Below are 15,602 nucleotides of genomic sequence, written 5' to 3'. Positions count from 1 at the left end.
AATGCAATTGTGCATTAAACAGCCTTTTACTCAGGAGTTGCGCTTAAACAACACAGTCAAAATCGTTCATCCTGTTACCGTGACATCTCCTCTCATTTAGAGTTACTCTACAGTGCCCTTAATTGACAGTCTTAAAGCCTTTACTACATGCAGATACAAGCATTACAGAAAGTGACAAATTTGTTAGGCCTGAGCTGCGGTGCAGTTTTTGTAACATTCCTAATGCAGAAAGATTTTACTTTTAATGTTAACATATTTCGAAAAGGTTTATACATCACCTTGATGCTGTTTCTACAAACAGCACATTAAAATCCAGCATCGTCAGTACCTTTAGGCTTGCACATTATATAAAGGCTACATGCAGCCATACAATTTAAGGCTACTTCTCTGACCAAACGGTTTAAACCTCACAGACCAGAATATTTTGGACATCTTTTGCATCAAAATGTTGTTAATGTTGTGGACCTGGTAAACCCATGACTTTCATGTCGGTACACTAGTACAACTGAAAGTACCAGACATGACAAACTCACAAATAAAGCCTGCACCAGTCTAAGCATACTGAAGCACCAATGTATTTGTAGTATGTCAGCTGTAACATACCACTGGATAAATAGGTAAATTTGTGAATTATCAAAAATCTGGTTGACATGAAAATCATAGGTTGGCCATCATTACTTGTTATTTGACTAATTGCATAGTATAAATGCAGAATGATGTTCTCATTTGCAGTCTGACCAGGCTGAAAAAGATGCATCCATTAACAACATTGCATAATCTGACAAATAATAAAATGCGAAAGATGATCAAAATTGGTCAGTCTGCAGAAAGCTTAACATTTGATTTAAAAACTTCATTGTAGCAATACCTTTCCATTGAAATGTACAATTTAGTGGATAAAAATTCAATGAATTTTCAAATTCAGAGTGGAATTTTGTTTTTCCTACAAGCCCAACTTAAACGCAGAAGGCAAATCTATGATACATCTGCTCTACTTGCACAGCTGGATGTTACACTTAACCATACATACACAATGCATGTCTAATATCTGCACTTACTGTATGCAACTAATATAACTTGGCTGTATACTGCTGCTATATTTTTCGCAGTAGATTATGTGCTGGCCTATGTTTCTGGAAGTGGAGCCTCCTAAAACCAGCGAACAGTGGAATGGAGGACTAAAGAGTGACCTGGACACAAATCAAGAGCCACCAGAACCAATATCATCTCAAAACTGTGGTTGTCTGTAAACCTTGTTTAAATCTCTTAACTGAACACAAAAGTGCAAATTGCTACCACTGTCCTATCTCTGTGTCCTCAGTAGTGCTTCTCCTGCAGATAATCTTTCATCTTGTTAGGTAAGGGCAGTTTCTGGATCAGGTCTATCCTTGTGTATTGTCTAATGACAAAACGACAAAGGTACTGCAGGGAGCGCACTTGCATAAACCGAGATACTGGGTTGGTTAGTCTGACAGGGTAGGTTGCAGACCCTGGTAAGCGAGACCTGGAATAGCAAAAAGCTCCATTCTCTGAGTCTCTGATAGAGTGTTCGATTAAGTCAACAATGGACGTGTGTCCTTCCACATCAGGCTGCTCATAGAAGCTGAAGCGTCCATTGGAGTGTTCTATGCGGGTGTGGAGGGTTTTGCCCTGTGACCTGAAACTCAGGCTGAGCAGGTACCTGTCGTCCGAGCTGTCTCTGACCAGGAATGAGCCATCAGCCAAGTTGACCAGCTTTTCCTCTGCCTCCCAGCGTGTGATGGGGCCCCAGTACCAGCCCTGCCTGGCCAGCTTCTTCAGCTCTTCTGTCAGACTGGTGACAACCATGGGCCCGCTGCTCTGGACTGAGTCGTACACCCGACTGACCCCAGGAGCTGAATTTGGGTCAAAGTTCAGGTGGTGTCTTACCCTCTCAGCTACCTGGCTGTCTGAAGAGCTGAACCCTGAAAAAGTCCTGGGAATATGTCCATTACTTGTTATGGGCGGCAGGAGTGGAGAGAGGGGAGGTGGGACCTCGACTCTAGAGCTATGGAGCATCACACCGGCAGAACCGATGAGAAGACTACTAACTGAGGTTTCCATGAAGAGATCTGGAGGCATCCCACTATCCAGTTCATGTTCCTCCTGTCCCTGGTCTGTGTGGAGGGACCCATTGTCTGCTTCAGTCACCACCTCCATGGGAGAGGAGCTATCCAGGCAGAAGGAGTGGGACCCTTCCGGGTACATTCCCTCATCTAAAGGCATTGTGTACTGGATGTAGTCCTGGGGAGTCAACCCCAGCACCACAGGCACGTCATTTTCATCAATATTTAGATGCAGCTCACCGTTTTGTGGCTGCTGGAGATTCTTTAAGGATTCTGCTTGGTCCTGAAAGAGCCCTTCCATCTGGAAATCATGAAATTCTTTCCGGACACCATTTAAGTTGGGACTTGGGCTCGGAGAGTGAACCATGGCTTTAACTTTTACCTCCATCTTGATACAAGCCTCATCAGAATTGACGGACCGCAGAGGCCATGGTGAGGGGCTATAATGGTGACTCCGTAGGGATGAAGATCTAAGGGGTCTCTGGGCTTTCACCTCATTGAAGCTGATGGGAACAGAAGAGGAAGAGAAGGTGTCATCATCACCCACTGAGCCTATGGCAGAGGAGCTGCCTTTCACTTTCGCCTTCTGCTTGGCAGACAGTCTCCTCTTTAGTGATCCCATCAGGCTCTCACTCTTTGAGCGGCCCTTATTCTGGCCCCCTTTGTCCTCTTCCCCACCAAGGTCACAGCCAGAAAGCTCTTTGGTGTAGCAGCCCCCAAAAAGTGACTCTTCCTTAGAAAACTCTGTAGTCACCGAGGGCTGCTGGAGCATGACAAAGTCACCCTCCTCTTTGCCCTTTATGCTGAGGGACTTGCGGATGGTCTTAAGGCTTATCTTCTTCATTCTGACAGGCCCTCCAAAGTGAGGGCATGGGATGGCTCTCCTGGTATCCTGATGAAAGTACTATCCACACTGTCCTCCCATCAGGACACACGAAACAAGTCATGCATACAGTGGAGCCATCAAACCCTGCAGACAGAAAAAGACAAGATTATAGATATTCTATGTTAAGTCCTAAAAATGCTTCTAGGGTGGTGTACATTATGTTCACAGTATTGACTTAATTCAACAACAGTACAGCATGTTACAGCCAATTAGTGGAGTCATCAGGTATTCGGACAGTGAATATTTTTTGTTGTATTAACTCCCGTTTCTTAGTTCATCATTTGATCTATAAAATGTCAGAAAAAATTAACTGAAAAATGTCCTCAAGCCCAATGTAATGTAAGAGGATGTCTTGTTTTCTCCACCCAGCAGTCAAAAACCTAAAGATATTCAGTTTCTCATCACACTACACAAAGAAAAAGAAAAGCGGCAGAAAATGTTGCAAGCTGAAAACGCTGTACTCCCAGCACAACTGATTTGATATAAAATAGCTTTCAGGTTAAATGTAATGGGTTTTTACATCCATACTGGGTGAACAGAGTACAAATTGTGACCCTTCTATACACAGGCCCCATTTTAATTTAATCAGACAAATTACACAAATATAAAGAAAATCAGAGTTTAATATCTGGTTGCAAATCCTTAAGATTAATTGACTGCTTGAAGTCTATGATCTATGGACATCAGCAGATGATCTGCTAGGCCTGTGCTGCTGTCACTGTTTTTCCCTTTAAACTCCTTAGTTGTTTTGGCGGTGTGTTTAGAAGCATTGCACTGCTGTATTGTTTACTATGGGCCATGTACAAAAAAGGGCTACAGTACCGACACTGCTCCCCTGATATAGATGTGAACACCTTCAAACAGCCTTATAACTGAAAACCAACACTTATACCTCAGTCATCACTTCATTTTAAATGTGAAGTGCTGGGCTGTAGTGCCAAACAATAGAAAACGTGTCATTGTACAAATAGTCAGACCACGCTGTATTAAAGTCATGATTTTATGAAGTGAATACCAATCACTGCCTTTTCATCAGATGTGGGAAATAAGTGTTGGCAATTCTGGCAAACCAAGACTCCCACAGTATCGAGAGACATGTGCCACTTAAAGCACCTGAATAAAGCTGCTTGATAATCAAGACAGCTGCAATCTGAATACTCACCATTATGTGCAGGAAAATGGTGACTCAGTTGGATGGGTCAAGTTCCACTTACACCACCTTTCATTTGATGCTATGAAAAACAAAGCCAGCTCATTTGAAAAAGTTACACACTTCTGATTTACACGTGACTTTACAAGTAGAATATCACATAGCATGCATTTATGTAATCACTTAACACAAACAGTGTGCATTAATAAAACCAACGTTAGCTAGGTCTGTCCTGACCTGACAAGACCTATGGACACAACAGCATGCCTTTAGCTCAACTAAGTTACGCTGGTTAGTTTGGGACGTTAAAGGCAATATTCTGAATCTGTGTGCTCCACCTACGATTTAGTTAGTACACTTTAAATATTAACACCATAAGAAACAAATTAAGGTTATTCGATATAACACAGCTTGCCAATGTAATAGATGTTGGCTTGCTTGTATGCTAACATCACATAGCTAACAACCAGTTAGTTTGTTAGCATTTCTACTTGTAAAGTACATCTGTAACGTTAATCTATTACCGTTACATAAAAAAATGCACATTATGTTGTCTCTTACCCGGTCACTTCTGCTTCTTTTTCTAGGCAAAATTACCCAGAGGTGTTGGCATTTGTCTTATACAACACGTTCATGAAAGGTTCGCTCTGTAACGATTGTTGGCTAACGTTAGCTTGGCTAATGTTAGCTTACTACCTAAGCCAAGCAGCTAGCTTTGTTAACGTTTGCTGTCGAAAACATTACCATTACCTTCCCTTTAGTCAGCTTCTGCGCCCAAACGAGAGTATAAAGCGTTTATATGGCCGGATTTGGTTCTTCTCTAAACGTGCGGGTTTACATTGCCGACTAGAGTGACACAATAAGGTGACATCTTTCTGTCTAGGTTGGCTAACACTATGTAGCGTACGGCCTCTTCCTTTCTTCCTTTGTTGCCTGTTGAATTGTGGGAGCAGATTCAGATGCAGCGAATCAGACACACACAGCAGCTACTGCAAGTTCTTACATCCCAGAGGCAGAGGCAACCCAAACACAGAAATCATGGGCATATTGTCACTAAATCAATGGGGGAACAAAAAATACAAAATTTAAACAAACCAAGCATTCAAAACAATTAGTCATAATCTGCAAATTATTTAAAATACAGCAAATTAATAGAGTTTATTCTGTGCCCTAATCACCTTCTGAAAACAATCTAATCTACTTAATCATGTTTTTACATGATCACCTGAAGCATACAACAACAAAATAGCTGTTCTAATGGGGCTGCTCAGTTACCAAACATAGAGGGATGTGGTTGAGCTTGGCAGCTCCCAGGCATGGAGGACGGTGTTGCAAAAAACATTCATTGAGTTTTAAAACTAAAGGAAAAAATAAGACGTATGGCAGTATTACACTATTTATTGTCTTTCTTGAGTCTCTAGGCACAGAAGATGTCAAAATCTCTCACTAAATACCAATACATGAAAATTCAATATACATAGGTCATTCCAAAGGAAATTCAGAAATGGAAATTACTGTGTTGCACCACAGAAAAAGGGATTGGTAAAAAAAAAAAAAAGACTGAACAAGAAAAATAGCAGAACTCGGAGGGGGAGTAGCTGCTGCAGAAAGTTGCCTGTTCAGTTCACTCATGATAGCAGAGACGTAAACCAGCTCCCTGTGCCACATGACATTATTAGATATGCAGACCCTGAAATAATTTTGCAAAATGACTGAAGATTATTTTTGCTAAGGTGCTGCTCCCCCAGACTGTGGTTTTTAAAATGCTAAATGATTCAAGTTTTTTTTCACTTTTCATAAGGAGACCGTAGCATGGTAAGATTTAGTGTAACACGGGTAACATGCCTAACAAAGAGTTTTCTTAATTGTCCTAAATTACTAATATGTAGTCTTTCATTCAAAGTGTCATGTCTTGAATGTTTTTTTTTGTGGAGAAATGTGACACTGAAATCATAGATTTCAAATATTCAGTTTGTTTTGTTCAACCACGTTCTGTACAGTAGTCCATGATTGCAGTGACAATGTGTGTATTAAACAGCAGCTGCTTATGAAGATGCTCAGAAATATGACAGAATTAAAGCTAATGACTGAAACATTTGTAGGCTTAGGTTATATCAAAGAATTTAGGGTTTTCTTTTTAACTGTTCTGCTTTGCTTGTACCATACAGTTTAAATACAGTATATAACTTTCCCCCACTGCAATAATCAGGATTCCATTTTTCACTACAGATATCAGATAACTGCAGAAATATCAACCACTACACTTTTCTCCCCCCTGTGCTTAGCCTTTATGCAGGAAGGTCTTTCTAATTTGTATTCCAGAAACATCAAGTTGGCTCTCTAAGTATTTTCATGTGTTTGATACTGCAACTAAAACTTGAACTCTGAAATGATACATTGGTTGGCTAATTAGTGTCAGTATTGTTTTAAAGTAGATTGTGTTTACCACTGCCAGGCTAATTTGGTCCATATACTGAACATTACATTGTTTTTTCCACACTGTCAAGTGTATGGCAGTCCTTCGCCAACCTGCTTAGGGCAGCTGTGTGCAGACAGGGCTCTATGCAAAGACTCTAATTACCAGGCCCTATTAGGGTTGATCAGGCTGCCTTCACTTGATGTGTTGGCACAGGAGGGGAGGGCTGGTGGAGGGGGGAGGAAGGAGGGGTGGCAGCTCTTAAGATATAGCACCAAGGACACTGGGAAGCATGGATGCAGTGTTTCTACAAGCTAAATTAGACCTGACAAACAAACTTTAGTCTGGTTGATATGTGTTGCCAGACAGTAAAAACAAGTAAATATTCAGCTGTGGGCATACCCCAGCCTGTTTTGTCATGACAGGATAAACAGATCAAATAGTTACTAATAGCAGGCTGTTTAGATTTTACATAAATGAAATATTACTCTAATAGTAGGGATGGAGTATCTGCATGGTGTGGTCAAACAACACAGAGCACAACATAACGTATGAGGGCCTCTGGAGCATCTCTGTCTCACTCAAGATCAATATTTCCAAAAGAATTTGAATTTATGTATAAGCACAACTCAAAACACTGAATCTCAAGTCAGGATGGAACACTGTACACATGGAGTAGGCCACACAGTTTAATGAGATACCTCTACATGTGGGGAAGCTCCTCGTGTTTCATTTTAATTTCAAATGAACGCTGTATCAGCCATAAATTATTTGCACAATGTGTCTTGCGCTTGCTTCAGTTTGACTCAGTCTTTTGACTTGATTCCTTTAGCCGATGGGGGAATGTCGGGGTGTCCTAGGCGCCCACCCTCATATCCTCAACACTTGCAGCGGAGCGGAAGACGGGTACAGCAGGCATGTCAAACAGTGACAAGGCCAGTGGGACCACTTGGGTTTTGTTTCAGGAATGACTGTGGAATAACATAGGCAGGGTTCGCCTCAAATACAGTCTGAGCATTTATGGTAAGGATGATGTCCACACCTCTGTCTCGTTGTTTTTTGTGTCTCACTATGATTTCAGCAGATTCATTTTTGTTCTTTTTTTGTGTGTGTGTGAAACATTTCAAAATCAGTCAGTGCCCCATGTCTGAATCAGTCTATCATATCACTTTTTCCCCTCTTTAGGTAAGAGGATGTTGAAGTTGTTAAAAGTACAGTAATTACTGTTACACAGCTGCATCAACATACAATGTAATGACTCAGCTATAGAGATGTTTCACAAACTGTGCTGGAACCCAAATATGTCCAAATCCAGCAAAATGTTGTTGGCTACAGAGCTCAGTCCAAATAGCTAGTTAAAACAATGAATTAATTGTCTATGCTTGCTTGCTTATCACCCTTTATTTCACATTATTCATTCTGGAAGTAACTCCTTGTATTTTGTTGCCATATGGGGTGCTGAATTTTGGACAATTACAATAATGATATCATTAGTTAGCTGATTTGCCCTTGTCTTATGCTATAAGGGCAACAACCAATCCTTTTGTCCAGCAGCCTTCTGAAACATTTGGTGATAGACTTACTGTATGTGGCTTAGTTTACTTCAGCCTCCTCACATTTCAATTTACAGTCACTTTTAAAGTCTGAAAAGGGACTGTACGAAAATTATTAGGGAGGGGTCAGAAAAGAGGGAAGTATATGTAGTTGTTCTTTTTTCCCGAAGGGTGGTTTGACTTTTTTGGGAGAGTATTTTAATTTTTACTCACCCCAAATTTATATTTCCACCTTCGCTTGTGAGGAGACAAAAATTCTTCGACCATTTGGGGGCTTGATTTAAAATTTTCCCTCCACAGACAACTAGCTAATATATGTCATGCATCTGCATCATAAGTATAAAAAAGTTAAATGTGTCATAAAGTTGGCCTATATTCTAATACTAAAAATGTATTTTATTTTGTATCTCTTTATTCTGAAAAATTGTGTCATGTTTGCGGAAATTGCTAATTTTTAGTATCATTCCATTAATAAATCAAAGTTTAAATTACATTACACCGTCTTAAATTCTTTATACTTTGCCTGTTTTAGTTTTTAATAGGTACTATATTTTGAGATTGTCAAGGGAAGGGTCCAAAGAAAATATTAACAATGCTGCGGAGGGTCTTGCTTTTTCAAAAAAGCCCACTCTTCACTCCAATAATTTCCATACAGTCCCTAATTTGTGGTTTTGCTAATGTTTTAAGCTTGTCTGTAAAAAGCTACATATTTATACTTATTTTCCAGCTATATACAGTATGTAGTCTCTGCGAGTTATCTCTAAAAGGAAATGTACATCAGCAACCATGACTTCTGTCCAGGTTGGCCAGTATGGTCAGGCACTTGATGACTCATGATCAGCTTTAACCATGGTGAGAGTCCAGAGACTGAGATGCTTCAGGAGTAAATCTGGCTTCATAGTGTTTCAATTGGCATGATTTCCACTCAGAGATCAGGCTTACATTCATTAACAGCCCAAGGTGGTTTCTGGCATATGAGTAATATAGCCTGATGTAAAATAAATGACAGATTTTGCAAATGATTTACAATGTTCAAAATCCTTAAATTGCATTTGAAAACACAGGCAAGATTTATGAAATATGCCTTCAAACTAAATATGCACTTAGAGTCACAAAAATGTTTACAAGGAATATGAATGAAGGGATAACTGCAGTTTGTAGGTCAGGAGGGAAAATTGACAAAAACATCTGAAAAAGACATCTGGGAGAAAAGCCTGTCTGATGGTCAAAAATACAAGCCTGACTGGCATACACCTTACCCCATGTGTTCATTTATTCAAAGTGAAGTTTTGCTTCCTGTCTGCATCCTGTGCTAACAAATGATCCAAGGCACACAGTGGTTGTCAAACAGAAATGATCTACTGTTTGGAGCAGACTCAGCAGCTATTGAGAACCTCTAGTCTGACCTAGGGCGACATATTTTTCCACGAGGTAAAGAAGATCTCCTCAGCTGTTTGGATGTCTCTCACTCTGTATTCTTGTTGTACATCTGGGGAATGCATTCATAAACACTCAGTCCTATATATTTGTATAAGAGGCTGGAGGAACTGGAATTAATTCTTTATCCCCCTCAGGTCAATGGGCTATTTGGCAGGTTCATCAATATGACTCATGTTGTGCAGACAAGCTCTGTTCCAACCCACAAAACCTTGTTTTAAATTCTGGATAACACGTATGTCACACACAGAATTACAGGCATTTGTGTATAAAATAATTTTCAATTTGGTGCAGCCATATAAAAACATCATCTTGGATTTGAATATTTGGCCCTGTATGCAGTAAATATGATATATGTTGCTCTGGAACAAGCATAGATATGTGTGAATTTGTGAGAAAAATGTATCTAAATTTGAAGTAACTTGAGGAGAAAGTGGAGTGGAATATTGGTACCTAAATGTACCTACATGTGTTGAAGTAAAACAGTAATGGATTATGAAAGCACAAATATTCATTTTCCCTCTACCCCTTCAAACTCTTCTAAGGTGATAGTAAAATATACACTATGAAGCTAAATTAATTATGGGCCTAAATCCCTTCAGAATTCTCAAAAGCAGTGTTATTATATTATTATCATATCAAATTATCATTTCCTAAGTTTGTTAATTATCACCCTGTCTGCCTATCATATCCAGATCACATCTCAAGTGTGAGATCTCGTGCAATTGGATTAGCTTACACACAGAGTATGAAAATAAATTATGCCTGCACTTGTGTTAAGAGGCGATGCACATCAACTTTGATTTTTGAGAACATCAGTGTTTGAGGAGATTAATTTAATGACAGGATAATGTGGCTGCTGTCAAAACTTCTTTCAATATTTGAGCAATGCAAAAGCCTTCAGTGATTTTGAAGCATGCCCTGAAACACTGATGATCCTTGCAAGAAAAATTGCTTTAGCATGTTTATATAACATTTCAAAAGATCAGACGAGAGAGATATGCCACAAAATGGCACATCATATGTGTCATGTCACAAACACTGTTGACAAAAAGGCCCATCTACAGACAGGATTTCAAAGGACAAAATAACAAACTACAAAATAACACACCTCATGTTTTATATCTTGCACTGCTACAAAGGTGGATTTATGCGCCAGGATCAGTATTTGTCAGTTACTTATAACTATCATATCCCTTTTGGCTGGGTTTGTTACTGCTGTTCAGGTTTGTCAGTGCAGTTTGTCTGTCTTGGGCAGTCTTAATTTTACTTATATGCAGCTGCAATTTGGGCACAGTTAATATGCGGTCTCTGTGGACCTTTATTGCTGCATGTTGGTTTTAAAGTGCTGATTAGCAGATCTCTCTGAAAAATGCTGCACTGTTTATAAATATGATTAAGTTATATAAGAATAATTTAATCCTTTAGGTGATTATATTAACTTATCTACACTGGACATGTTTTGTGGAAGTACACAATTAACTCTGTAGTGCCTGCACTCAGTTTATCCTGCACAGTTGCATCTCTTGAACGCACCCTGGTCCTCTACAGGAAGTGGAGTGACGCTGGCGCGGTCGTTGAAAACAGACAGACGTTGTTGACATGACACTGGCAACACAACCACAAAACTGACAAGTCTCGGTCGTTCATGAAGCTTTTTTTTAACCTGTTTTTTACACGGGGAGACGCAATACACTGAACATGGAGTTATCTCCCCTTATAAAGAAAATAGGTAGGCTAACTTACTAGCTAAGCAAATGTAACGTTAGCTTTTAGGAGGCTGACTTTACCTGAACTGGTGAACCCTGTCACTTGTCTAATATTAGCCGCTTTCGTGCTAACGTTAGCTAACAATAGCAACCCTCTCTAGGTGGAGAGGGTAACTTTTGTATGCAGTTGTACCTGATGTCAGCGCTAACGTTAGCTAAGTCAGTAAAACTTTTCTTAACTTCTACCCAACGTTAGATAGCTTAAAAACAAAACGTCGCTAACTCTGCTGCTATAATGTCTCTTCTCAACCTATTCGTTTTTTTTTCTGCAAACCTTAGGCCACTCTTTGGTGGAGATAAGAGTTCGAGCATTGAAGAGCATCATATGTAAGCTGGACCTTTCCCTGATCTCCGTCTCTGACATTGTCCAAGAAAAGACGCTGTTTGTGTATCTTCTTGAATGGTTCAATTTCCCCGAGGTGCCAATGCAGGAAGAGGTCCTTGAGTTGCTCTCCACTTTATCAAAGGTAGATACATAGCTAAGCTAGATGATAGATACATTACTAGGCGATTCCTCTGGAGGACAGTGGCTAGAGAGGAGCAGTCTACCAACTGTCAAGATATATACTGATACACTCTTAATGTCATTTCGGCCTTGGCTTCGGCCTTTCTTTAACACTGCTTACCAGACTTGCCAATATGTAGTATGATACAGTTTCATTGCAGGCTTAAGTTTCCTCCACTGTACTTTGTATTAAATAGCTATGTGGTTTGCTCTGTGACATTCTGATAGCAACACCCATGCTGCTTTCACATTGCTACACCTATTACACTGAAACTTAGATTTCTCATTTCACAACTATTTATTTTGCCATTTTGTCTTCCAAGCATCCTAGTGCAGCCCAGATGCTAAGAGACGTAGAGGCGGTGGACTTCCTCACCCAACTGTCTCCTAATGTGGAACCCAGACTGCGAGCTGTCATCGATGGAACCCTGGACCAGCTGTTCCGGCTACCTGAGCTACTCCCTAGTCAGACAATGGTCTACTCGCATGGACAGCGTACTACAACTCCAACAGGTGTTGCAAGTTAAAGCCAACTAAATGTTTGTTTTGATTCTGTCTTCTACAAACTACTAAATGTTAATAATCGTGTGTAGGAGAGGTTGAGGTGAGCTGTCTTTTTACTTAACACAGATCCTATAACAGGTCAAATGCTTGCAGTGTGAATGTGACAGGATATTTAACAAATCTGGTCTCTGCTGTAGCACCAACAGTTGTTCCACCTGAAGAGCATTTTCCTAAAATGGGCTATTTCCACAAGAGCATGCCAAGCCATACAGATGTACCACCTCAGAAGATAGCAGGTACCAGTATTTTGTCCTTATTATTATTATTGTTTTTATTATCTTTAGACTTTTTAGTGTGCTGGGTCTCATCTTGATTTTCGCTCATACGTTTGTCTAAAGATATTCATTTCTATAAATTACTCGTTTTCCACGTTTTATCCCTCTGTGTTGTACAGTGCATGAGTCTGTGAGATGTCTGAAGTTTTCTGTGTTTCCATGGCTGACTTTGACAAACACAGACAGACACATACTTTCATCCAATGAGAGGTGAGAGACAGTACTTGTATATAACAAATAATATATGCCTAATTAAAATGCAGTGTAAAATTAACAAAATTATGATTTAATTTAGGAAACATCTGTTCAAAGAACAAGATAACCAGACTAAGAATCTGACAAAACATTCTGTGTTGTAAAATTGATAGATTTGGGTTTGTTGCCCAGCCCTACATACAGGATGGATTTCATGTACTTGTTTTGGGTTTAGTCAACTTCACAGAAGTGTGCAGTGATGTTAAATTACAGAGTATTAAAGTATTTGCTTTAATTCTTTTGAAACAGTTCCCTAAGGAGCAGCAACCCCAACTTGGTGCGGACCACATGTGAACTTCTGTGTGATGTCATTATGCAAGACTTCCCTGCTGAGATCTTCCTGCAAAGGCCCAGTATTGTAAAGGTATCATTACATAACCATGTCCTTGCACTGACAAAACTATTGTAAATTTTAATCTTACATACATTTAATCTTATCTATACTGGAATATTTTAGAAATATGAGCAGAAAAATCAAACCTAAAGTTATACCAGACAGGAAGTGTGCTGTAGTGGTTGCAGTTCGCATTATTAGCAGTCATAGGTTTGATCCCATGCTATAACAGAACTATAATGTCAGAATGACTGCCAGTTCTTATCATCTTCAGGTACAATGGGTTCCTTCTGAATGCTTCATTGTCAACTGTAAGGGTATACTGATATCAAATATGTCATTTAAACTTGAGTTAATAGTTACTTAATAGTTAATGGAATAGTTTCTGCACCTTGAAGCAGGACATTAGAAAAGCCATCAGGGCCATCATTTTTACTTTAAAAGATTTTTTTCAGTCTCAATGCTTATGTTCAAGACAAAAGCCTGTATTTGATGGAAATGTGATTAACTTAAAAATGGTGGCTTGTTGCTGACCCTAAAACCTGTCAATGCTTGATTCAATATGGGCACCCAAAGGGACCAAATTAAGGATGTTAATGAAGAATTCCAGGCCTTGTTTATTGTTGTTAACTGTTGCTCATAATATTTAGTATTTTTGTTTAATCATGTCAGTTAGATGACATGTAGTGTTTTGAGTGGCTAGAGTGACCATCCCATAATGGAATTTATGGGATGGTTACTCTAGCCACTGTCAAAATAATAACCTGTCAAATTGTGTCCTTGAACAAAACACCAATTTATAATTCTGTGTCCCTGATCTTGTGGAGGTCTCTGGAGGCTTTCTTTGCTTGAGCAGGCACTAGATTGCTGTGAGGATGTAGTTTGGTCATGATGTACCTCTTGCAGGGTTTGAGAGTCCTTGGTGGAATGTTTTTTCTTTTTCCCTCTTAAAGCCTCCGTGAATATCAGAGTCTGTAAAACTGGTCCTAGATGCCTGCAGGCATTCAATCTGTCCTCATCCTGGTCTTGTTGGCTTTGGAGGAATCTCAGCTGTCCTATGTTGCAAATGAGAAGGTTGATGTGCTTGTGTCAAGTTAGTGTGTACTGTAACTGAATTCACATGGGGCCCAGCTGATGAATGTGGGTGCGATCATAAACCTGAAATCTACAGGGAACCCCATTTTTTTCCCTTTAAGACACATGCTCTCTCCCCATCTGTAAAAAAGTGGTCTGTGCTTTACGATGTATCTACCAGGATCATGTTGGCAACAAAGTGCATCTGTTATCGGAGCTCTTCATTTCATTGGCATAGACAGAGTGTTGAAGGAGTCATCATTTTGCTCTGATGAGCCACTGTGAACGTTACTATTTTGTTAATAAAACGGTGCATTATATTACATCGCTCTCAAGGCAGTATTAGCATACTGTCACCCAGCAGTCTCATAATCAAAAAGAAATCATTATGGGAAAGTACTTTTCTTCTTGTGGCTTTACTTGGCCCTCCTTTGAGTTACTAGAGCTATTAAGCTAAATTAAAAGACTTGGATTTAGAGACATGGCATCATTAGCTACAGAGGGCAGGGAATCTGAACTTGGAACAAATTGCTGCTTCAATAATTCAATTCCACTTGCCCTTTTTATTTAGCAAACTTTATTACAACTTTTCTATCACAGTCTGAGTTTAGGTCTTGTTTTTACACAGTCTTTGTACATTGTTTGTCTCAGCTTGGACTCTGTTTTTTGTATATACAACAAAATTATCCTTATTGGATATTACTGGTTGTTAATTATGTCTTTAGGAAACATTTCCATAACCCAGCTTCACAGTGACAACACTCCTCTGATATCCCCTTCTGTTTTTAGAGCCTTCTGTCCCTGTTGAGGCTGGGTTCGGGTAAAGGTGAGGCGAGCTACCTCCACTTGCAGGCTCTTTCCTGCCTGCGGCAGCTTTGTGTGGAGCTAAAGAGGAGACTGCGCTTTCATCAAGATCCAAGCTTCTACTCTACAAAGCAAGGTAGCACGCCTTATGAGTTAGCCTGACGTACAGATCTTATGAATGCTGATAGCGGGCGTTTCAGCTGGCAAATAATAGTCTCTGCATTCTTATTCTGTTTACATATGATCCTTCATAAAGTTGATCTTTAAGGAAATGTATTTATTATCAGGTTGCAATGAGGCACTCAATTTTGACTTCACATAACCATTTCCTAAAGCATGCCACATTGTTTTACATTTCTCAAGTATAGACTTAAAACATTCTGAACTATTTAAGTGTAATTTTAAAGAAAACCTACACAGTTTTACATTTTGTTCAAATTGATTTAATTAAAATAGGTGTAACAACTATTGGTATCTAATCCAAATGATTAATTTC

At 39.5% G+C, this 15,602-nt stretch overlaps 2 protein-coding genes across 2 annotated transcripts in view; one reads left to right on the top strand and one right to left on the bottom strand.

The window, feature by feature from the left end:
• Window positions 1–1,317: 1,317 nt before the first annotated feature.
• LOC139304440 (suppressor of cytokine signaling 6) lies at window positions 1,318–2,943 on the bottom strand. Its single transcript, XM_070928371.1, has one exon. The coding sequence runs from the start codon at window positions 2,926–2,928 to the stop codon at window positions 1,318–1,320; it is 1,611 nt and encodes a 536-aa protein (XP_070784472.1). The 5' UTR covers window positions 2,929–2,943.
• An 8,284-nt stretch (window positions 2,944–11,227) lies between these two features.
• Window positions 11,228–15,602, top strand: part of rttn (rotatin) — a 30,885-nt gene continuing 26,510 nt past the window's right edge. The window contains exons 1-7 of the mRNA XM_070927893.1: window positions 11,228–11,258; window positions 11,575–11,762; window positions 12,124–12,313; window positions 12,502–12,600; window positions 12,759–12,849; window positions 13,144–13,258; window positions 15,092–15,242. Of these exons, the coding sequence (XP_070783994.1) occupies window positions 11,228–11,258; window positions 11,575–11,762; window positions 12,124–12,313; window positions 12,502–12,600; window positions 12,759–12,849; window positions 13,144–13,258; window positions 15,092–15,242 (865 nt within the window). The remainder of the gene's footprint in view (window positions 11,259–11,574; window positions 11,763–12,123; window positions 12,314–12,501; window positions 12,601–12,758; window positions 12,850–13,143; window positions 13,259–15,091; window positions 15,243–15,602) is intronic.

Source organism: Enoplosus armatus, chromosome 21, assembly GCF_043641665.1.
Source record: "Enoplosus armatus isolate fEnoArm2 chromosome 21, fEnoArm2.hap1, whole genome shotgun sequence".
NCBI lineage: Eukaryota > Metazoa > Chordata > Actinopteri > Centrarchiformes > Enoplosidae > Enoplosus > Enoplosus armatus.
The sequence above is the reverse complement of the archived record's forward strand: the minus strand, read 5'-3'. Positions and strand labels throughout refer to the sequence as shown.